General features: G+C 39.8%; 1 protein-coding gene and 1 long non-coding RNA gene across 5 annotated transcripts in view; one reads left to right on the top strand and one right to left on the bottom strand.

The window, feature by feature from the left end:
* LOC307203804 overlaps positions 1-22909 on the bottom strand; it is a 446600-nt gene that overhangs the window by 306732 nt on the left and 116959 nt on the right. The gene's annotated exons all lie outside the window — the stretch shown is intronic.
* ARHGEF12 (Rho guanine nucleotide exchange factor 12) overlaps positions 1-22909 on the top strand; it is an 88744-nt gene that overhangs the window by 21268 nt on the left and 44567 nt on the right. For 2 of the 4 annotated variants that reach the window (XM_079954641.1, XM_079954640.1), the window contains exons 2-5: positions 12230-12253; positions 13599-13687; positions 15964-16020; positions 22159-22257. In XM_079954641.1, the coding sequence (XP_079810767.1) occupies positions 12230-12253; positions 13599-13687; positions 15964-16020; positions 22159-22257 (269 nt within the window). Of the gene's footprint in view, positions 1-5879; positions 5895-12229; positions 12254-13598; positions 13688-14788; positions 14915-15963; positions 16021-22158; positions 22258-22909 lie in introns of those variants that run through there. The other 2 variants (XM_079954643.1, XM_079954642.1) reach the window with 2 other exon arrangements.

Below are 22909 nucleotides of genomic sequence, written 5' to 3'. Positions count from 1 at the left end.
TTTTATTTTAAAAAACTGGAGAAAATTGAGAGGCAGAGAAATTCCCCCACCCCCCCACCCAAACACACACACACACACACACACACACACACACACACACACACAGCCTTCTTGCCTTTACTCTTAAGATGCAGGAAGTGGCTGATATGAACATCTATATATTTTCTCTTCTTGCTAGCCCTTTCCACCTCAGTCTGTTGGACTGATTGCTGATGTTTAGACTCTTATTCTTAAACTTTTATTCAAGTGTTACTGCTGACACCTTGTCTTAGTCTGATGTGTTGAGACGCTGAACTTATCCAAGACTGCTTGACAATCTGTGGCTGTGCATACTGTTGAACTGATACAAATCTTTGCAGAAGGGAAACTAGAGACTTTTTAGTATGACCCAGGACTGTAGTCACTGCACTTCATCTTCCATTGGTGATAAAACTTCCGTTCCTCCGGGACTCCTCCATATCCGCTGTGTAGAGCTCTGGGAAGCTGCTCATTTCCCATGCCTGGCTCCTTATTTGGGGTAAAGGTCTGTGAATTCTGCGTAAATATTTACCATATCTTGTTCTGAGCAGCAGGAGAGCTTCTTGTGTTGTTTTTTTCCAAGAAGCTCCAATTTGCTTGGTTTGTTCTTGCACGGGATCATGCCTCTAGTAATCTAAAACAGGAAGGAGTTCATTTATTAGCAAACAGGGTGTGAAGAAAAGCAAAGGCCAAATTGAAAATGAAAAGACCTTATAACAGAAATAGCAGAAAGATAAGCAAGGTATAAGTCTGATTTTTAATGATATTTCCCAAGATGAGAAGTTGATTTAACTTATGTCCCCTAAGACCAGTGCTTTTAGTATAGTGGAACCTTTTCTTTGGAATGCATTCCCAATTCAGTGTTTGTCAGACAGACACCTACAGTACAGCACTTAAATACCTGTGTAGAACTAATCTTTTCACCCTTGCTTTCCCTGAGGGCATGATTCAGTTATGTTTTAACTTGATCTACTGATCAGGGACACGGGTGGCATTGTAGGTTAAACCACAGAGCCTAGGGCTTGCCAATCAGAAGGTCGGCGGTTTGAATCCTTGCGACAGGGTGAGCTCCCGTTCCTTGGTCCCAGCTCCTGCCAATCTAGCAGTTCGAAAGCACATAAAAGTGCAAGTAGATAAATAGGTACCGCTCCGGCGGAAAGGTAAATGGCATTTCCGTGCACTGCTCTGGTTCGCCAGAAGCGGCTTAGTCATGCCGGCTCCCTTGGCCAATAAAGTGAGATGAGCGCCGCAACCCCAGAGTCATCTGCGGCTGGACCAAATGGTATGGGGTACCTTTACCTTTACCTTTACTGATTAGTTATGTATTTTGTAGTAGTTTTATAAATGTAATTTTATTGTTTATTTTATCCTGTTTGCCATGATAATTATTTCTTAATGTTGGTGATATATAAATATTTGCTGAATAAATATTCCAGGAAAGCAGTCTTATTTTAAGGCAACTTATGCTGCATGAAAGAAGAGGCATTTAAAGAATTTAAGCCACTTACACACTTCTTTTGATCTGACAATCCATATGCAATCTATTTTTAACTTGCTAAATTGCAAATGTATACCAAATAAAATACAGCCTTTTCCGTCTGAGTAAAGTATCATAAAACACAAAACAATGCTATCTTTGTCATGTATGTTTTCCCTGTCAGTATTTTCCTCTTAATAGGCCTACCTTTCCTCTCTCTTAGCTCTGTGAACAAATTTTTTTTTGAATGATCATATATCTGCAGTGTTTCTCCTTACAGTGTGGTAAATGTCTTTGTTCTTTTACTTGTGCTGAAAATCACATTCTCACAATGCCTTACAGAGCTGTTGCAACCTTCATGTACTCCATCCCACCCCCACCCCCTCGGTGAAATGGCTGTATTCATTCATGCAGCTTTTTCTGTTTGTTCAGTTTTTAGTCACTGCGGCTATTATGTATGCTCATAAGTATTTATTATTCATAATGTATGGAGGTGCCAGGGATTGAGCATGGGGCCCTGTGAATGCAGCACATGTACTGTACCACTGAATTACAGCCCTTCTGATATATGTTGATAGCAGATATAGTAGGGTCAGCATTTCATAGCATCTGAAACTGCAGTAATGAATCCGTAAAATCTTTTAAAATAACTTGTCACTGGGATTGTTTATTCCCAGCTAATGATGATTTGATGGTTCAGTTAGTAAATGGGAGTGGTGTTTTGAGAGCTTTTCACTTTGCTGAAGGATATTTTTAAAAGCACTGCTTGCTTTACACCTTTCTGCATTATAACCTTGAACAAATCATGATAATTGGAACATTAACATAAAATAACAATAATTGTAAAAAAAAACCCAACAACAACAAATTAGTTAATACCAGTGGTTTAACAGAGAGCTTGATGATATATGAGTGTCTAGGTGGGCTTTTTATTTGATTTGTCCTTTAATGCTGACTTTGATGTTTTAATTACTTGCCATACTGCCTCTTTCTCTGGCTTTAAATTGTTTTAGTTGCTTGGTGGTGCATTTTTGAGGATGTTAGCTACCTTGGACATTATTAAGGCAAGATATCATTTATCTTAATACATAATAAATATGGATTTTTTTACATCACCAAAAATCAAGACACACTAATACTGGCAAGAGTTCCATTTAATCCTCAGATTGAACAAAAGTAAGTAACATTATACCTGTTTACAGCTAAGGGAACTGGAGCGATCTAGTTACTCAGTACATGAGAGTAAAAGAATGAGGAACAGAATTGGTTTAATTTTTTGTTCCTCATCAAAGTATCTGTGTCATATATGGGAATATGCATAAAGTATGGACAGTTGAAAGTTCTAGGAATGAGGAAGTTTCAACCTCCTGTCAGCCGTGTGCTGAGGATACCACTTAATGAAGTCCTCAAAGGCAGGCTGATAGAGGCTTAGTGAGAGAGGCTGTGGCCCAGGGCATCTGGCTTCCAACTGAACTGTCATTTAAACCCAAGTTTCCTAGATCAGATTTCCAGCACTATATAAAAAAGTCATATTGGTTATACAGAGAGATGTCTGCATTTTCAGTGTATCCGGGGCAGTGTTGGAGCAGCAGCTGAGCAAGTGAGTTGGACATTTAAGAGTATAGAGCTTTTAATCCAGTAAGGGTCCAGAGGAGACAGAGACATATTAAGACTGTTAGCCTCTCCTCTTCCTGGTCATCTGCTTGGTGTTTGAGGCTGGTTCTTCTCTCTCCTCTGAAGTAAACCGTTTTTCCTGAGGAGTCCCCTGGTGACAGAGCATTTGAGGCCCATGGGGCAAAAGGGGAGAATCAGGGATCAAGGCAGGGCTTGTGATGTTGCCATTGGTGTAGTGGGGGCAGTAGAGCCACCAATGAAGTGGGGGAGCTTCAGGCTGTCTTCTGACTTCAGGTTCCTCTGGGTTCTCAGTTGCACTGTGGTTCTCTATGAGGTCTCAAGACAATCTCAGAAAAAAATCTCCCCGGGGTCTGGGCAGTGTCAGGTCTTGACACCATGGTAACTGGACAAAATTTGGACTCTTTGGCTTAGCACCTACTTTTTTGACCAAATCCTAGGAGTCTGCATCAAACTCCTATGTAGCATAGTAAATGTTTCTAATTTTGCATGTGAGGGTTTTTTTTTTTGGAGGAATTTTTGCTAAACTCTTCAGTCTTTTATCTTGGTTGGGACTCGTGTGTTGTCTGTAATGTGGAAATCACTGACTTTGCTGTATTTCATCACAGCAGTTTTTTTTTTAAAAAAAGAATCTTAAATTGATCCAGACTGCAGATGATATGATGCCTGTCTTGTAAGCTACAGGAAAAGTGTAAAGAAATGCTATAGTTTCCTTTTCAGATTTGTTATTCCATGCAGTTCTCTGGTTTCCTACCCTGGTAATGTGAGAATGAAGTGATATCACAGACAGTAGATTATTTTAGGGGGAATTCTTGAGGATTCCCCCCTACTACTACCACCTTTGTGTTTTCTATCTGTTGTATTCAGCTGCATGGATGCTTGTTAACAGAGCTTCAGCCATCATGTTGCCTGAGGCATGGTTAGTGCCTTGGGAAGATTTACATTAATCAAACACAAACAGACAGTGTAGCGTGAAGAAATTTCTCTCCCGCCAGCACTGCTCACAATCCTAATTATGTTTATTGGGGCAGAAAAAGAAAACAGCCCTTCCATCCTTGCCCTCCTTCCCCTGGGCTGAATTGGTTATGTCTCCGGAAGAGCAGTGAGCTGACTGCTCTCTGCACTGACCTGCTGACCTCCATTCTCCCTTGTGGGAGGAAGGGATAGGATTCCTGAATGTTGGTGCTATTTTTATAGTTGCCAGGTGTAAACTTCTGGAAGTCCTTGCAGGATTAGAACTCTAATGAGCAAATGAATTCTGCATATAGAAGTGTTCTGGACTAGCGCACCACATAAAAGGTGCCAACATGTCTATATGAGAGAGAAGTGCCAAAGAAAGACAGGATTTAGAACCAGTAAAACCATCTAGTTGAACACAAAGTAGAATTGGAAGTGTGGCCAAAATTGACCAGGCAGTAAAGGGCAGGGATTGGACAGTGAGCTGGACTGGTAGGCAAGCTAGGAGATTTATTGACATAGTTACGTGGGGGAGTCCTAAAAAGAGTGGGCCAGAGGTCTTCTTGCAAACAGAATAAACCCCTTGATTGGTGGGAAATCTGCACATTTAGGTTTTTTTGGGAAGGTACAACTTCTTGGAACCGAGGATGCAAATTCAATGCATTTTTTCTCCTTTGCCCCTCATTCCTCCAAGGTGCACTTCTCTGCTTAAAGCAGTGAGAGTCAAGATTGCCTTGGGTGGGGGATCTCTAGTACTTGGCTTTGTCTTCTAGTTGCTGTTCTTACTCCTTCACAGTTACAAGCTCACCAGGCATCATTTTTAACTACATTCACCCTTTTTTGAGCAAGGGCATAGCTCAGTAGCGCAACAGCTGCTGTATACATAAGATCTCAAATTCAGTAAAAGGCGAAAGATTTATACGATCTGAGCATATCCAGCTATGGATGAAAATGCTCTGTCTGTAAATGTGGAGAGCCACTGCCAGTTAGTGTAGGTAGGAAGTACGAGCTAGATCAGGGGTTGTCAACCTGGTTGCTACCACCCACTAGTGGGCTTTTCAGGATTCTAGGTGGGCGGTAGGGGGTTCTATGGCACAAGCTGAATCCTCCTTACATCAAACACTGGTGGGCAGTAAGGAAATTTTACCATCAAGAAACATGCGTTAGTAGGCGGTAGGTATAAAAAGGTTGATTATCCCTGAGCTAGATGGACCAGTGGTCTGACTGCACAGGACAGCCTGTGTGTTCCTATGTTTATATTGGGAAGCCAAGTAATTTGCTGGCAGATGTAAAGAAATGATAGCAGTTAGATATTAAATTGTAATATATAGATACAATTTATTCTACGAAGAGATTAGAATAAACCTATATATTGAGATGTGAACATCACAAAAAAGAACTCTGACCCAATTTGTGGCTGTAGTATCAGTGATTTTTTTACTCCCCACACACTGCTATTGTAATTATATTTTTAAATATATTTTTTTGGTCTCTAAGATAGCTAAATACTCAGACCTAAGCTGTCCTTCCTCCTACTGGCTGAAGTCCTTTCCCGAAGATGTACGTAGATGCTGTTTTCTTCCTTTCCATTAGCAGTCTTCACTGAGATAATAGCTAGGAGGGAGGTATGAAGAAACTCCACCTCTTTTTGCCTATCCCAAGTGGACTGACCAAATGCATTTTCAAGAATATCAGATGAGCATTTTTAAGGAGCCACCAAAATCAGATGGGGTGGCTGGGTTTCTTAAGCAATTTGACCTTCATCAGAAATAGTATTGCTGGCTAATTTCTCTGGTCCCTTTCAATCCAGGTAATCTCTGTAAGTCTTTGTTTCCTTGTTCTGATGTGTGATGTGGGAAGAGGGATAGAAAACAGCTTTTCTTGGTGCAGAATAATAAAAGGTGAAACATTCTTCTTTATGGAAAACAATGTTTTAACAGAGAAGAGAATGTTGTACACAACTGTTTTGTGTTTTGTGGTCTAGCTCCTACTTTTAAAAAAGCATATTTCAAAAAATCTGAGCTCAGCCTCGGTTTGAGAACAAAGGTTTGACAGCCAGGAAAAATGTCTCACACAGAAGAGGCAGACAGCAACACTGCCTCCGTTATGCAGAATCCTCAGCTGAATCCTTATGCTACTTTGCTGGAACCATTCAACCTGCTTTTGTGATTTACCTGTAGGTTAATCTGTTTCATATTCATTTAGTAGTTACTGTTAGGTGTATACTAGATCATCTCTTATCTCTGTAGTAGTCCTGAATATAGCATATCTCATTCTTATTCTTACCAGAAAAAAGCAAAAGGACTGCTTTTTAACCAAGGGATGTAAATTGATAGGAGTAAATGCTAAGGAGCTGTAATTTTTATGGTCTATGGTTCATTTAATAAATTTGACATATGCTTCTAAAGCAGACCAATAGATTTTTGTCATAAGGCACTCAAAAGCACAACTGCTGACAGGATCTATGTGCTGAATTACTATTGCTTTTTTAAAAAATAGGATGAGGGAGTTAAATTGGTAGTTTGTTTTCTGCAGAACATTGCTGAATAACAAACAGAAAACATTCTGAAGATTCGGTTGTATTATCAGCAATACACCATGTGTGGTGAAGCAGCTGTGTGGGTTTCTGACAGCACGGAGAGTGTTATGGTATCCATCATGCCTATTAATGCATGGATGTTAGATTAGATGTGATGGGCGGAGGATGTTGTGAAACCATTTCCTTGAGGGGAAACTGCTTCAAAGGAAGCAGTATTTTTTCATAGGAGGCAGTGTTCCAGTTACTCCTGTTCTAGGGCACAGCTGTGTAAAAAGGGATGTGCTTGACTAGACAAGGCATTGTGAGCTTTCACCTTTCTCTGAACTTAGTGAGAATTGACAACTCTTTGTGCTGAATAGAATTGGACATTTTAGTTTTCAGAGCTGGTTTTGTCAGCAACGGTTCAGCAGAAATATATGGAAGGGAAGGCTTTGGATTACAGTATTTGCATGTCTTTCGTCTAACCCTAGTGATCTCTCTGTCTCTCAGTCTCAGTCTCTTCTTTAAATGGGCAAGTTTTGTGAAGATGATCCAGGACAGATGGAGAAGGGTTGAAGCTTAGTGGTAGGGCACATGTTTTCCATGCAGTTCAGTCCTTGGCATCTTGAGGTAGGAGTGGGTGCGACTCTTGACAGAAAATCTGAATAGCCATTGACACTTAGTGTAGACAACACTGTGATTTAATGTTTTGCATGTTCCTAGATAATATGCAAATGTAGAATAGTGTTCCTGTTCATACTGTACTTCTATTAAATATCTTGCAGTATCGTTCTGCTTTTATTTTTGAAACAGGTGTGCCTCATCTATTCTCTATAAAAAAATTCTTCCTTTTAAATATTATTTGTGTACACAATAGCCAAGTCAGTATATGTGATAAAATATAACAGTAAACTGAGAGGAGAACAGGGTAAATCGATTTACATACAACTTATTTCCCAGGCAGTTTGCAAGGCTATCTTTTTTTTTTTTAAGTTATTGTTTGGGGTAGCCAAAGCAACATTTTAATCAAATGGGATTCAACTTTTCCTTAAATTGTCACTTTTGATGATGCAGCTAAATAATAGACTAGACAGAATTTCTTTACCTAAAAATACATACATACTCCAGGTAGAAGAAAAGAACTTGCATAACTTATAATTTTAATTATTTATTTCATAAGATGTATATATCACTTGATTGTAAAAATCCTCAAAGCGGTTTACAAAAAGATAAAACAAGAAACTAAAAAAAAATAAAAATTCACAACCATACTTTAAAACATACAGCAGTTAAAATACTGAAATAGATTAAAATTACCTCACTGCTAAGCATCAAGCAACATATATATACCCTTTGGCTCACAGGTATTTTGGGACAATGGCCGGATGATTTCTAGGGAAGCATAGTTTGGAATCTCAGTAATGTATAGGTTCTGTCTGGTGAGAAGAATACCAGAATGCTCAGATTTATGAGATCTTAATAAAACTGCTGTGTTATGGGCAGTCCATGAAATCTAAGATGTGGAAACATTCTAGTTTACTAACTAGCATTCCTGTTTAGGCACTTACGTTGTGTAACTTACTGGGGAAGAATGATTTCACTTTCTCCTTAGATCCCCCCCCCCCCATTTTGGAGATCTGGTAGCTTTTCCCAACATGCCTGTTGGAATCATCACTATGCTAGATCCCAGAGGTGTGCAGGATGTGGCATCAATGCACTTCACTTAGGACCGCTGAGCATGTATATGGAAAGAGTTGCTACTTAAACCTCAAAACAGAATGCTTTATGTAAGTATGGAATATGCATGATGAGTTGTGTAGGGTGGAATTTATACCAGGTTTGGAGTATCCTGATTCCAAACTAATCCCAATATGCTTAAATTAAGGGATGACTTCATTCATTTTAATTCCCATTGGTAGTGTCAGACGACGGCTGTATTTCTGTGCAGTGAAAATATGGTCTTTAGAAACCTTTGAGATGGGAAAATTTGGTGTCATGGCACTTAACAATACTGTCTTGTGAGTACCTTGCCAAATGTAAACTAGTTTTGTTCCACAGGTTCAATGGGCCTAAAACACTTATAGTGTCTTAGATGTAGAATGAACTGCCCCGTGGGAAGTACAGTATTCAGGGCTGGAAATGTTTGATTGTAAAACACCCTTCTTTCTAAAGAGGCATAATTTCTGCAGCAGCTAAAACCAATCTGCAAGGCTCTGCTCTGGCTGCAGCTACAGAGCAGCACAATGACCACATTGAGAGTAGCTGGGGAAGCCCTCCTTCCTTGCTGGCTCTGTAAATGCAGCTCTTTCTCTGTGAAAAGCCCTGACATCAGCTATTGGAAAAACTCAGAGGACTTGTGTCATGGAACAGTGCTGAGGAACTTGCTTGAGCAGGGTCTGAATGGCTGGACTGTGGCTGAAACTTAAGTAGCAAGACTTTTACACTTCCACCCCCTCTATCTTCAGCCTTTCTCTAACCCTCTTGCTGAGACAGATATTAATCTATATGCTTGAAGCCTGGCTTGGAACAAGAGCAGCACTGTACTTTGTTGCTGGCAATATATGTAAAATAAAAATGCACCTTGCTGTTTGAGGCTGCTGAGAAGCTTTGGAATCTCTTAAGTGCTTGAGTGGGTTGCATAGGAATTGGGTGGGAATGTGAGAAGCAGACTTTGAACACAGCATCCAGGGTTGCACCATGGTGGCTCTGGCTTTTAGTTTTTCCTGAAGTGGCACAGTCTCATCATGGGATGCACATATAGGGCAGAAACAGTAGCCTAATGCATTGATTTCCCAATCGAGCTTAAAGCCCATACTTAGATTTAGTGGGCACAGCAACCTCTTAAAACAATGGCTACTCTTAACTTTCTCTATCAATCTTGGATATTGCATTTCGCCAATAAGCCCACAGTGCAGTTGGATCAACAATTTAAAATACCATGAAAACAATTTCATAACTCTAAGGCACATTAGGAAAAGGCAGCATTAAATTATTTTTCACTTCTGTATGGATCCCAACTGTGTGAGATCAGCTATCAAATCTTTACCCTACCCCTCCTCCGAAAGCCTGCAAAAAGCAATTTTTATTAACCTGTTTTCTGAAAAATATATATAATGAAGAGGCTGGGTACATCTCAGTGGGGAGGAAGTTGCACATATGTGGAACCACCACAAAAAAATGTCTTTTTCTAGGGGCCTGTACTATGTATTTTGTACTGTGCAGAAACTACTAGGCCAGTCTCTTTTGCAGATCCAAAGGCACAGGCAGGTTATATGGAAACAGGTGTTCTCTTAGATATTTGGGCCCAAGCTTTTAAGGGATTTATGCAAGTGTAAGCACCTTGAATTGGACCCAGAACACAATTGGCAACCAACAGAGCTGCTGTAAAATGTGGTTTATGTGTGTTTGACCTGCTGTCACCATCATGATCCTAGCTTCCGCATATTGACATCCTTGCATTTTCTGGATTGTTTCCATGGGCAACCCCATGTACTGCATATTGCAACAGTTCAACCTGGAGTTTACCAGAGCATGGTGACTAGCCAGGCTGCCCTGTGCAGAAATTTTCACTGTAGCATATAGTTGGAAAAAATATTATGAACTGGTTGGTTGTCTGCCTGTTGCCATAGTATCTAGTTGTTTATTTTAAAAACTAAGCCACATTGGCCACATGTCTCTTGGTATTCAAATTAAAAATTAATAGTACATACAAAAAAATTCTTAACACATTTACTGTATTTATATTTAGACATGCCTACTACTGAATTTGATAACACTGTGAAATCTGAAATTGGATGTTATAACTTGCCTCAAGTTCTGAGTTCCTTAAATCATGAAGCTTTAATGTTATTGCATTGAAGGTGGAGACTAGAAGTGTTTGTAGAACAGCCAGAAATCTAAAGCAAATAATACCGTGCATCATTTTCTCATGAGTCACTTTTTGGCTGTGTCTGCTGTCCTATTCTTCTACTAAAAATGTTTTTGTTGGTTTATGTACATGAAATTTGGGAGCAACTCTGGCAGTGTATATCAGCTGGTCATTCTCCTAGGCCAGAGCTTTTCAAACTTTTCATGTTGGTGACACAATTTTTTAACATCCATCATTTTGTGACACATTAAATCAGTTTTACTAGGAAACCAGAGGTTGAACTAACCCATTTCCAGCCCCAGGAGGAGAGCAGGGAGCGTTCACTTGACACACCTACACACTACAGCTGACACACTAATGTGTCGCGACATAATTTGGAAAGCTCTGTCCTACGCTGACAGGTTTTCTCTAGTCTGTGTCATACAAATCCTGTTGTCATCATTGGAACTGTAGTATAGCGGTTTCTTTAAGAATTGTGTTTCTCTCACCTAAACCCAAAGCAATGCTTTAGTGAGAGCAAGAAGTATGAAACTGACTAGCTGGTTTATATGTAGTATCTGGAGAAACAGCAGAAGTGTAATCACTGGATGTGAATGTAAATCTTAAAAAACTCAAATCTAAATTGAATCTCATCGCTGTAGTTTGCACCAGTACTATACACAGTTCTGCCTGAATCATCCATATGGGGTTGATATATTAGTAAAAATGATTGTCTTCATCAGACTTGCATGTGCTGTGAGTGTTATATAAGTGGAATGAGAAGAAGAAACTATTTGCATAACTAAATCTTTCTATTTTGTTTAATGGACATATTAAAATCATATTTGGTTTAATATGCGTTGTTCTATGCTTTGTGGAATATCTCAGAGATTACTGAATTATCCTTTTTAAGGAAGGTGGTCAGAGTCTAGCTTGACTATTTTGGTTAACTGAGCACTAAATAAAAGAATTTTATACTGGAAGGTATAAATGAGACATTATTAGATTCTACTTTTCAGTGAATGAGCTGAATATGTGAAGGATTGTGTGAGGTTTCCCTGTGATCATGACTTGCTGGCTGCCCTGCCTCCATATCCCTTCTCTCTCTCTCTCTCTCTCTCTCTCTCTCTCTCTCTCTCTCTGGTTGTGTGTGTGTGTGTGTGTGTGTGTGTGTGTAGAACGAGAGACTGGGAAAGCTGGCCTGCAGCCCAGGAGCTTCCGGGAATCTATCACAGAATCCCTTTGGAACAGTTCTCCCCTGACATATGCAACATTGTTTGGTGACTGGCATTCTCATGTAAGAAAGACTGAGGCTATGGGAGATAAGCTTGGAGTTTATTCTCCCAGAACTGCATTTTGGAGTGTTTACGTCCTCAGGCTTCTGAACAAATCTGCCCTGGTTAACGGCAGATGCTTTGCTGCAGCATGGGAGTGGGGATATTATAGAGAAATGTCAATGGTTTAAAACAGCTGCTTCGCTATGCAGTAATGTTGTATAGCTTGAGCCACCTTTATGAAGGTAGATGTATATAGAATGAAGTGAGTTGCCCTACAGATTTACTTGGTGTGCAACAAGTACTCACACACCTTTCTAACTGGTGTTTTTAATAGTAGCAGTCAAAATATGTAGTTGCTAAAGGTAATTATGCCAAATTCTGTGAGGTTACTTTGAGGTTTGTGTGTGGAGAGAAGCAGCAAAGGAATGATAGAGCTATGCTAGAATTCTTATTCGTGTGATTCTATTCTATGCTAATTTTTATTTTGTTTTTTTATATTATAGGTTTCCCCTCAAAAAACCTACAAGGTGAGTGTTTGAGAATTTGACTACCTACATACTACCTACAATATTCTCTTCATAATCAAGATTATATTGGCCGACTACCATACTTGCACAGACAAGTGAGCTCTTGGATCCAGCTCGGTGCTTGTGTGTGCTTAAGAGTTCCAAGGGTTATTTACCTATCAGAGATGGATCTGCAACTGCATAAAGTTGGCTTTTCTTAGGCACACATTGCCTCCCTACATACAGGCAACTCCCCATTTTTGTGCAATCTACTTGCATGTGACTGTGCACACACATGATGTTGGGGATCTGGAAATGGGGAGCATCCTAGAGAGTCCTAGTGACTTGCAAGAAGACCCTCACCAGAACCCGAAGAGGATGTTCTATTTGGTCTCCTTGTGAGCTGGAAGCACAGCAGGGATTTATTGAGGTTGCTAAGCCTTCCCACCTAACAGCTGGTATGTGGGGTAGCACAGTGGCCACTACTGTTTCCCTGCACATTAGCTGAGAAAGCCCCGCTGCCCCTCTGGTTTGTGCAGGGGTATGTGTCTCTGTATGAGCTGGAGGGCAGGGCTTTGTTGAGCTGTTAGGTGGAAATGTTGAATAGCCTCAACAGATCCCCACCGCCCCTCCAGCTTGCCAGGAGACCTTCCCTGGAGCCCAAAGAGGACATCCTCTTTGGGCTCGGGGGGTGGGGGTGGGTCTCCTCACAAGCTACTAGGATTCTCCAGGGTGTTCTTCATCTATGCACATTTCACCGATCTGTGTGGAAGCACGGAACGTACCCCCAGCATAAATGGAGAGTTGGTTGTATCAATAATGTGGAAAGCCCAGCACTTGTTTGTGTAGGGCTAGGAATCAGAGTTTTTCCATGCAGAAAACTTCGGCACAGAATTGACACCCTCCCCCACCCCACCCTAGTTTATCTTCGGGTTTGTGTCTCCTGTGACTTCTTGAACTGGAAGGCAGGAATTAGGCACGTCTTCCCTGTCTTCAGGTGCTGTAGAACAAAATGGCTGAGATTACCATAGCTGTGACCATTTACAGAAGACAAACTTGAAGGTAAATAGAGAGGGTGTGTGTGGTCAACTTCATACCCTCAGTTGGGTATTGCAACTTCACAGCCTGCAAAGTTAGGATAGCTTCAGCTCAGCTTTATATAAAACCTTAAATTTTTAAAAATAATATTCTCTGCAGATTTAGACAGCAGAATAGAAGTAGCAGCAAAATTTTACTCCTTTACTAGATACATGTGAGGAGCTGTGCAGATTTCTTAAATTCTGCAGGGTCGTTTGGTGTTTATGATTTTATAGTATCTGTTGTCTTGGTTGATCCTCCATCTTTGCTTCTTTTTGTTTTGCTTCAGACATGGCAGCATTCTGAGCAGAGAGTCTCCAGCAGACAAGAAGCAGAAGGTTGAACGCTGCGTCAGTGCCCAGGACTTCGACCCTACAGGTAGATTCCTCATAATCTCCCACACAACTCATTGCTTCACAACAAAGAGCTTTTAGAGTGAAAAGTGACCTAACTTTTTCCATAGTGTAACATTAAGAAGCTATTGCTGCCTTTCTTTTTCACAGTGATTGCATAATTTTAGATATCCCCTTTTCACAAGTTGAATTCCCCAATGTTATTAACTGTTGTGTTCTTAATGACTCCAGTAGTGATAGGTGGGGTGAGTGGTGGTGGCAGAATCTTTGGCCAAAGCAAATATGATGGATTTCTGTTGTTACCTGTTCTGTTTCATTTGATTTCTTTTATTTTAAGCCTATTTGGAGAGGAAAGGCTATTGGTGGAGCACACATATTTTGGTGGAAGAGGTGTTTTGAAACCTTGGAACCAAGCTATTTGAACTATGTGTTGGATCTCCAAACACTTCTGTTTTTGAATAAGTCTTCTGTGGCTGCATTTTTTTTAATTGGACCAGTGGTCTCCTCCAGCACTCCTTCTATACTCAAAATTGTGGTTGCGTTTTGGAAACACTAGAAGATCCAGTTGCACATCCTATGTCATTTATCCCTAAGGCTTTAGGAAACAGTTATTTAAAGCAGCTGCAGCCCGTAACTATGCAGGTGCCAGTCTTGCTGATTTGGCACAACTGCAAGCTACATGGGGATTATGCTGATCTGCGTGCATATTTCTGCAATGCAAAGGAGCAGACCATATGACTAGCAGTCATCGCCAAAATGGGTATTACTGAGGGTTTTGTTGTACAAAATCCTGCACAACTTTGCATCTCTTTTCCCACTTCACCTATTTTTAGGACAACATTATTAAACCACCAGTATTGGGGGACCTCCCTTTGGTAGGTTTTATAGCTATTTTTTTTTAATAATCTAAAGCTGACTGTAGCACATTACTGGTCTAGATAAATTATTGGTTACACTTAAGGCTATTCTTTGTCTGTGGAGCGAATTTTAAACATCACTTGGCTTTGTGACCTGAAGAACTTCTTTTCAGTCTCCTGAGTGAAGTTGTACTTTCTCATTTTGTATTTTTATAAACCTTTAACTGGACATGGCTATTCACTTTCTTTCTTTTTCCCTATACTTGTAGACCATCTATGTTGCATTCAGAGTCTATTGCTGTCTTGGAAATTAGTCTGCATGTGGAGGTTCCACCCACCCCAACCTACTAACCCAGTGACTGCTGTGTGCTCCTAACTGTATGACTGGCTTGCGGGTGAGCCTCTTGGCCCCATGTGTTGTGTTGCTTCTTGTCTGTGCACCATACTGTTTAGCCTGTTATTTCCCCAAATCATGCAGCAGGTAAGAGGTGACTCTGAAGGTTGCAGAATGTGATATGCAAAGATAGGTCAATCAGGTATTTATACTACATCTTCATGCTGGCTGGGTTCAAGCATGTTGGGCTTGAATTTTGGAGAGCAGGATTCATTGTCTAGTTAAGCTGTGGTCTATGCTGGGTTGCTATAATTGTAAATATAATCATTATATATTTATCTATTTATATAATAACTTATTTCCCCTTTTGTAAAATTGAAACAGTTGTAACCTATTTCGCTGTTTGTTTACGAGGGTGAGTGAAAACAGAAATATCTATCCATTACTTCATTTGCCCTGCTTAAAACTACTTATTTGTCACAGGAAGAACGTACTACCCATTTTTATGTTACAAGCTCATCCCATTTCTAAGAGTGAGGGCTGGTACCAGTTCTTTTTTGTGAAAGTATAACATGTAAATTTGCATCCACAACATTCTGATCGTAGGTGTTCAGGATTCTTTCACCTTTGTATCCTAAGTTGTAGTGATGATCTGTTCCGACTGCCATGAAACATTATGTGATTCTAGCTTAAATAGGGAACTTGGGTAGCAGGGCTGGAACAAAAATATTTCACAGACAGTTAGATTCAAAACTTGATGCCATTCCCCAGAGTGGTGGGAGCAGCCCGTTTATTATATGGTGTTTTTATAGAGTAGGGCCTGGATGTTGATCATATTAAATGCAATTCAGTAGTTGATATAGAAAAGAGAGAGCTGGATTGTGTTAACATTTTCTTCCTTATAAGAACCTTACAGTGTGATGTTACCTGTATTGTTCAAACCTCTGGTATTCACATTCTGATTTCAAAATGTTATCACCTCTGTGTTGCTCATACCTTGTTTGTGTTTTGCATGCATTAACCCAATTATACAAATCATTCTGACTTTTATGAATTTTTTTCATGTTGGTCTCCATATTTCCTATATCTTTTTCTCCTGCTTTCGTGCAGATAGCTCCTCCAGGAAGACAAAGTGTAGCTCGGAGGAGAGTAGATCCGAGACGTATGGTAAGCTGAAGCAGCCACTGCAGCCTTGTGCCTTTGTTCAGTGTGCTCTGTGCTGTTGTTCTGTGTGCCCAGGGCCTCTGCCCTTTACCTGCCATGCATGGCTTATTCTGCAGCAGGGAAAAGGACTGAGCTTTTTAATGTGGCTGCTGTGTGCAAGCTTTTGGCAGATGGACACTAACTCGCGTAGTAAAAGCCAGATGTCTTTTATTTTGTCTTCCATTTCCTAATAGGAATCCTTTTTAGGGGTTGGAATATTTAGGAATCAGTGTCAGCTAATAGCAGCTTAGGGACACGGGTGGCGCTGTGGTCTAAACCACTGAGCCTTGGGCTTGCCGATCAAAAGGTTGATGGTTTGAATCCCTGCAACGGGGTGAGCTCCTGTTGCTCGGCCCCAGCTCCTGCCAACCTAGCAGTTCGAAACCACCCCAAAAAATGCAAGTAGATTAATAGTTACCGCTCCAGCAGGAAGGTAAACTGCATCTCTGTGCGTTGCTCTAGTGTTGGTGTTCCATTGTGCCAGAAGCGGCTTAGTCATGCTGGCCACATGACCCGGAAAAATTGTGGAGCGGAAAAATACCGGCTCCCTCGGCCTGTAAAGTGAGATGAGCACTGCAACCCCAAAGTCATTCACAACTGGACTTAACAGTCAGGGGTCCCTTTACCTTTACCTAATAGCAGCTTAAAGGTTTGTGAATAGGTTGAGTTACAGACCATACAGGATATGGTACTGATATGGATGTATTTGCATTTTGTTTGAAGGAAATTACAGTCATTTCACTTTCCAACTGTTTGGGCATCTCTTGCTGAGTTTTCCTTAGAGAAATGGATATCCTTACCATACCTAAGATTGACAGCTAATTGCATAGAACCATTAGAACAGCATGGATAGTTTTGTAACTGAAAATATTAAAACTTCAGTTAACCTTATAATAGGCATGCTCCACATCAGGTATAATTTCTACCCCCTAATTTCTGTTCTGCTACTTGTCTTGTGAATGATCAGACCTTTTTAAAATGGGTAAATCCAAAACTGTTAAGATTCTTTAATATCAGTGTTCCTACCGCTTTCCTTGCCTAGATTCCACCACCTCCTTATATGTATGTTGGCACAAAACCTTCTGATAATGATCTCAACTTGAACGCAGTATAATCACTTGTTACCTTGTTTCACTGTAGTTGTTGTTTTAGCACTTGAATTCTTTTCAAAACCATTTCTTTCTAGATAAGTTGTTTCAGTTTCTAGCTTTAATGCACTTTGGAAGAAATCTCATGCTTTCTCTAGAAAAATAACAAATTAAAGGGTCCAGTCTTGTTATGATTTATGTACTGGTTTGCTGAACTAATTGTTCCCTGCTGCAGAATTGTCCTCATCAGTTTTGCTATGCTGAACTGCACTGTGGGATGGAATGAACAGTGAGGCATGGTTTTTGCTATCTTTTTCCAAACTATGCATATGCAAACTCTCCACAGCTAATTCATTCTTGTGTGGTTCCTTAAAAAGGAATTTAAGTAGCAGCCATAGTGGTAGCTGCTGAGCCCTCTAAAGCAGTGGTTCCCAGTTTGCTATGTACTGTGGACCCCCTGTTTTTCAAAATCCAAGCCAAGGACCCCATATGTTTGAAAATTCTGATATCTTTATGGTAGTTTTTGTTATGTGAATGACGCCACAGACCCTTGGGTAGATTGTGGAGACCCCCTGGGTTCACAGACCCCCATTTGGAAACTACTGCTCTAAAGCAACCTTGGCCAACCTGGTGCCCTCCAGAGTTTTGGACTGCAATTTGTGTTGGCCTTATCCAACATGGCACTAACATATAGCTTGTACTTCTCTTTGAAATACTATAGAAGAGCTGACTATATTGAAGTAATCCCCTTTGGGAGAGGGGTTCCCCCTCCCCTGCAGCTATTTGCATGTCCTTCTGCTATATACAAAAAGGAGGAATAACAATATTGTTACCTTAGAGGTCAGAAGAAATCCCAGTGCTAGTTGTATTGAATACTGATCTAAGTATCATTCAAAACTTCAGTAGTGGAAACTTTCCACTGCCATCAGTTTTTCTGTGAAGTAACCAATTAATCTGTCTTGATTACAGGAAATGTGTTGTGTGCCTTTTGGGATCCATCTTAAATTTTGTTTCCCCTGCCTTTACTGTGTGCCTTGGCTTTTCATGAATGTATAGTGAAACATGATTTCCTAACCCAAGCCTTTCTGCTTCCTCTCATACTTCCTGCAGAAACTCTGTCTTTGGTTAGGATTTATCTGTGTAGCTCCCATTCCTTTCCTTTATTTTGCTGTGCTGGCTCTCTTCCTCCCCTCCCCCCTCTTCCTACTGGTGGTGTAATTTGTGTGGAAAAGTTTGCAATATTTGTTTTGGATGGGGTCAAGCTATTTAAGAGCCTGTAAGTGGAGAATGCTATGCTTTATATGACTGCAGCCTCTTTTGCTTGTCTTTGGATATTACTAAGGAAATGTCTTGAACAGGTAAAATTGATTAGAGGTGTTGCAGTTACCCTTTTAAGGTGAGAGCTGTTGAGATGCTTGTTTTGAATGAGAGAGAAGTTCACAATCCTTGATTGGTTATGAAATGAGATATAACATAAAACATAAACAGGGACTGTGGTTTTAAACTCCTGGATAATACAAGATGTGTTTTGCATTCTACTTTTTAAATATCTCCAGTTTCTCATATATTCAGCTGATGAAAACTAAACATTTTTTTTTCTGTTTTGGAGAAATAGCTCCATAGCAGAGTTTGGTACCTTCACATTGAATCTCTGTGTTGTAGTGACTATTGCTGTGGTCTGTTTCTCAATACCTGTAATTTCAGACATTTAAGAGGTTCAAGGAATGAGTATTGATATCAGGTTCTTTGCATAAATTGTAGTTTTTGTTCCAGGAAAGCTTGGCCACCTCATGTTCATGGCAGATAATTTGGGGGTTGAGGATGACTCAATTAGACTTTGTTGACCCTCCCCTCAACAATTTTCTTTATTCAGCTTTATGAATTTTTGCAAAACATTTCTGTTGCATAAAACGAAATCTGAGATTCTTAGTCCTAAAATCTTTTTCTATATTTTTTTGGGGGATGGGGAGCTTACATGTCTATATTTTATAATGCCATTTTTTTCTGTGGCCTAAATGGATGCTAAAGGAGTCTCTATATATTGTACTGCTCCTTTCCCCCATTTTACGCCTTCTACGTCCTTGCAGTTGTAGCAAGAACAAGGAGCAAAAATGATCATGGATGCTGCCAGCTGTGTTACATCCATAACAATAACTTGAGCATAATAACAGCAGGGCTGACTGCTCAGTGCCCACAAACTGATGATAGCTGTGACTAAAGTGGGGGATGGAGTGGCAGAATAGGTGAATTTTGTACCAGATATCATAAGTAAAGGAGTGCTGTGTTGATTATTATTTTTTTAAATTACTGTGTCATCATTGGAACAGAAGTTTAAGCGAATGCGCACAGGGTATGGATCTGTCTGACCTCTGCAATGGAATGTTAAAACTTGTAATTGAGAAGAGTTTTACTAGGAAAGTAAAAACCAAAAATCTGTCATGCAATTTTTGAATGAAGTGGCATGTCCTGTAAATCCTGCTCTTTCCTTCCCTTTGGCATTGTATTTTGAAATGAGACTTAGAGATACTAATCATATTAAAGAATTGGAGATGAGGAGAAGAAAGTGGTGTCTTGTGCCATAAATGCAGGATACCACCTCTCTCCAGTTGTGTCCTGGGAAACTTCACATATTACCTTGGCAGTGTGGTTGGACCAATAACTCAAACCACATCAGCATGCCTCAAGGCAATTGCCTCTTAGGTAAAACAATGCATAAGTTTGAACCTTTTTTTATAATCCTCAGAATTTTTGTGGGAGGCTTTTATTGCATTATCAAAATGGGACCAAACCTCATGGATGCCACTTCGCTAACCTGTACGGTGAGGTCCCTATACTGTTTGCTTCATAGAGTAATGACAATAGATTAATAGATGTTTGAAGCAAGTCCTATACCTATTGTATGTATGAATGTATGTATGTATGTATGTATGAATGAATAAATAAATAAGTTGAGCACTGGAAAAATGGAATTGATTGAGTTCTACAAGTAGTGTGTGAGCTATTGCTACTGTAATAATCTCAGAATGCTTGACACATTTCTACTTAATAATTAGTTCAGAATGCTGTAATACTGTTGAGTTGTTGCTTCTGTACAGGGCTATGATTTTGGTTTTGCTTCTTCTCACCTATCCCATGTGTCATTGTACAAATAGTCGGTTGTACTGATAGAAATGCTGGTATTCTTTTACTGAACGCTTGAATTTTGATTTATTGTTACATGATTCTTATGTCAAGCCAGTTGGCCAATTACCTGAAACAGAATTTTACCTCAGGATTTTTATTCCCCCAACCCCCGCTGCAAGGAAATAGCTGGACTAATGGCCTGTCTTGGTTATAGGGCTGCTTCCTACATGTACTGCAGCATTTAAAAGACAAGCAACAAATATCCAAGGAAAAAGCAATCTGTAAAAACAGTACTTAAAAAAATATTTATAATTTTCATTTATATACATTACAGTTATTCAAGAAACATTCTAACATTTTAAACTTTGACTCCCTTCCCCCTCTTTTTGTGATTCTTTGCATTTATTTTCATCATTTCCTGCATATCTTAACTTACTCTTTTATTCATCTGTCCTCATAAATATCTCATACACATTTTTGAAACTGCAGGTTGTAAAAACAATATTTAAGAGAAGTTGGGAAGATGAATAAAGGATTTTCTACAAGGCAAAGCTTTAAAGTTGCTTGCTACTTGCTTGTGCAATCTACTTTTGATTGGAAAGCAATGGCAAACTCTCAGCTGATTCTGATAAATCTGGATTGCATCCAGTATGATTAATGTTTTACACTGAACTTCAGATGTATAACCAGAAAGATAAAAATCTGTGTGCCTAGAGAATGTGTTGCTAGCCCATTCCTTTACTTGCATGGAATTCCTAGTCACCTATGGAGATCAGGTGAATCGTGGAATACAATACTATATTCAGTGCCACCACTTGACAGACATTCATTCTGGCCTTCATTTGTCAAACTGTTTGGCAGAAGGCAGTTTTTAAAACTGGTTTGCTATGAGGCCAGTAGCCTGTGTTTCCTATTGGCTAGAAAAGAGGGGAACCTCTCCCCACCCTCTGCAATCAGCCTAGAAATGGAGACTAATTACAGATAGGCAAGTCAGTGAGTTCTGTGGCTTTATTTAAAACGTTAATTTTACATTACAGCTTTTAATACTTTACCAGGCTATTTGTGTTTAAAAAAGGTACGCTTTTAGTGTGTGGTTTGTTCAGCCCATCTGAATATCTGGAGTGGGGTTATCCATTCTGCTTTTCTCCAGATGTTGTGAATTGCAGATCCCATCAGCCTAAACCAGCATGGCCAACGGTCAAGGTTGTTGAGAGTCGTACCCTCCATATGTTTTGGACTACCATTCCCACTGCGTATCAAATTTGGTAGCTTTTTGGTGGCCATTTCCCTGATATTGGGATGCTCTCCTTGAAATGTACAAACTTGAGGATGGTGAGCCTGTGCACAGCTTTAGCAAGGGAAGCAGTTTTTATGGCAACTGTAGGTGCTGTATAGAAATCATTGGAAAGAGAACAAGTGTGCAGAATCATTAAATAGCCCGTTAACTTGGAAATGCAGGAAAAAACAGCATAAATGTAAGAAACCGCAGAAACGGGAGGGGAGTCAAAATATGATGTGGAATAATTCAAATTTATGTTTTGTGTTTGTTGTAAAATGAAAAGTACAATTTATCTATTTTCATAAAAAGAATCATTAAGTAGCCCTGTTCTCTAAAGGTTGTTGTTAGTTGTTACACTGGCTGACGTGCCAGTGTACTTTACCTTTCTTTACTATACTTCTGTGTTGTGCGATCAATGTTGTAAGCATGGCCAACCTGCTTTAGTAATTACCTTGCTTATGACCTGCTCTCCCATTGTTGGTTCTTTCCTCCTTCCATGTCCACCCTGCAGCTTCCCTTTGCACACATTCTGTAGGTTGCAATTATCGCTTACCAAAATGAGGTTCTGGCTTGATGCCTATATTGTGTCTCTTTCATTTTTTCCCTATTCAGGTCTTGTCCAGCGTTGTGTTATTATCCAGCGGGATGAAAATGGATTTGGGCTGACCGTCAGTGGAGACAATCCTGTCTTTGTGCAGTCCGTCAAAGAAGGTGATGATGCTTGTTCAGGGCAATTCCATGTATTACAGTTGTAGTTAATACATGTGTGTCTGCTTGTACCAGGCTTAGGCAAACTCCGGCCCTCCAGATGTTTGGGACTACAATTCCCATCATCCCTGACCACTGGTCCTGTTAGCTAGGGATGATGGGAATTGTAGTCTCAAACATCTGGAGGGCCGAGTTTGCCTATGCTTGGCTTTTACCTGGTAGTGTGAAACATGAATATGCATGTTTCACATTACAATGCATTCAGAAACATGGCAAAGAGAGCTTCCATTGACCCTTGTTATTAGCAGTTTATTTTTGTAGTGTACAGGTAAAATGAACATGATTGTTTTGTTTCACATTACAGAAGTGCAAATAGGTCAAATATTGTAATGTGTATCCACTAAAATTCTAACATGCAAAAGGGCACTAAGTTTTCATATGAATTTATGTGTTTGAGGAACAATACCCATGTATAAAATAGCTTTCTGTGTATTTCGGTTGCGAATTCTGTATATATATATATATATAAAATGGACAAGCATAGAAAAAGGAGGATGTTCTACATTTGACATGCAGTACATAGAATTTGTATTTAGATATTCTGCCAAGTATATAAATCTCTTATGAAGTGATCATAAGTATGCTAGAGACAAAA

This window comes from Podarcis cretensis (assembly GCF_951804945.1).
Source record: "Podarcis cretensis genome assembly, chromosome: 15".
NCBI classification, from domain to species: domain Eukaryota; kingdom Metazoa; phylum Chordata; class Lepidosauria; order Squamata; family Lacertidae; genus Podarcis; species Podarcis cretensis.
The sequence above is the reverse complement of the archived record's forward strand: the minus strand, read 5'-3'. Positions and strand labels throughout refer to the sequence as shown.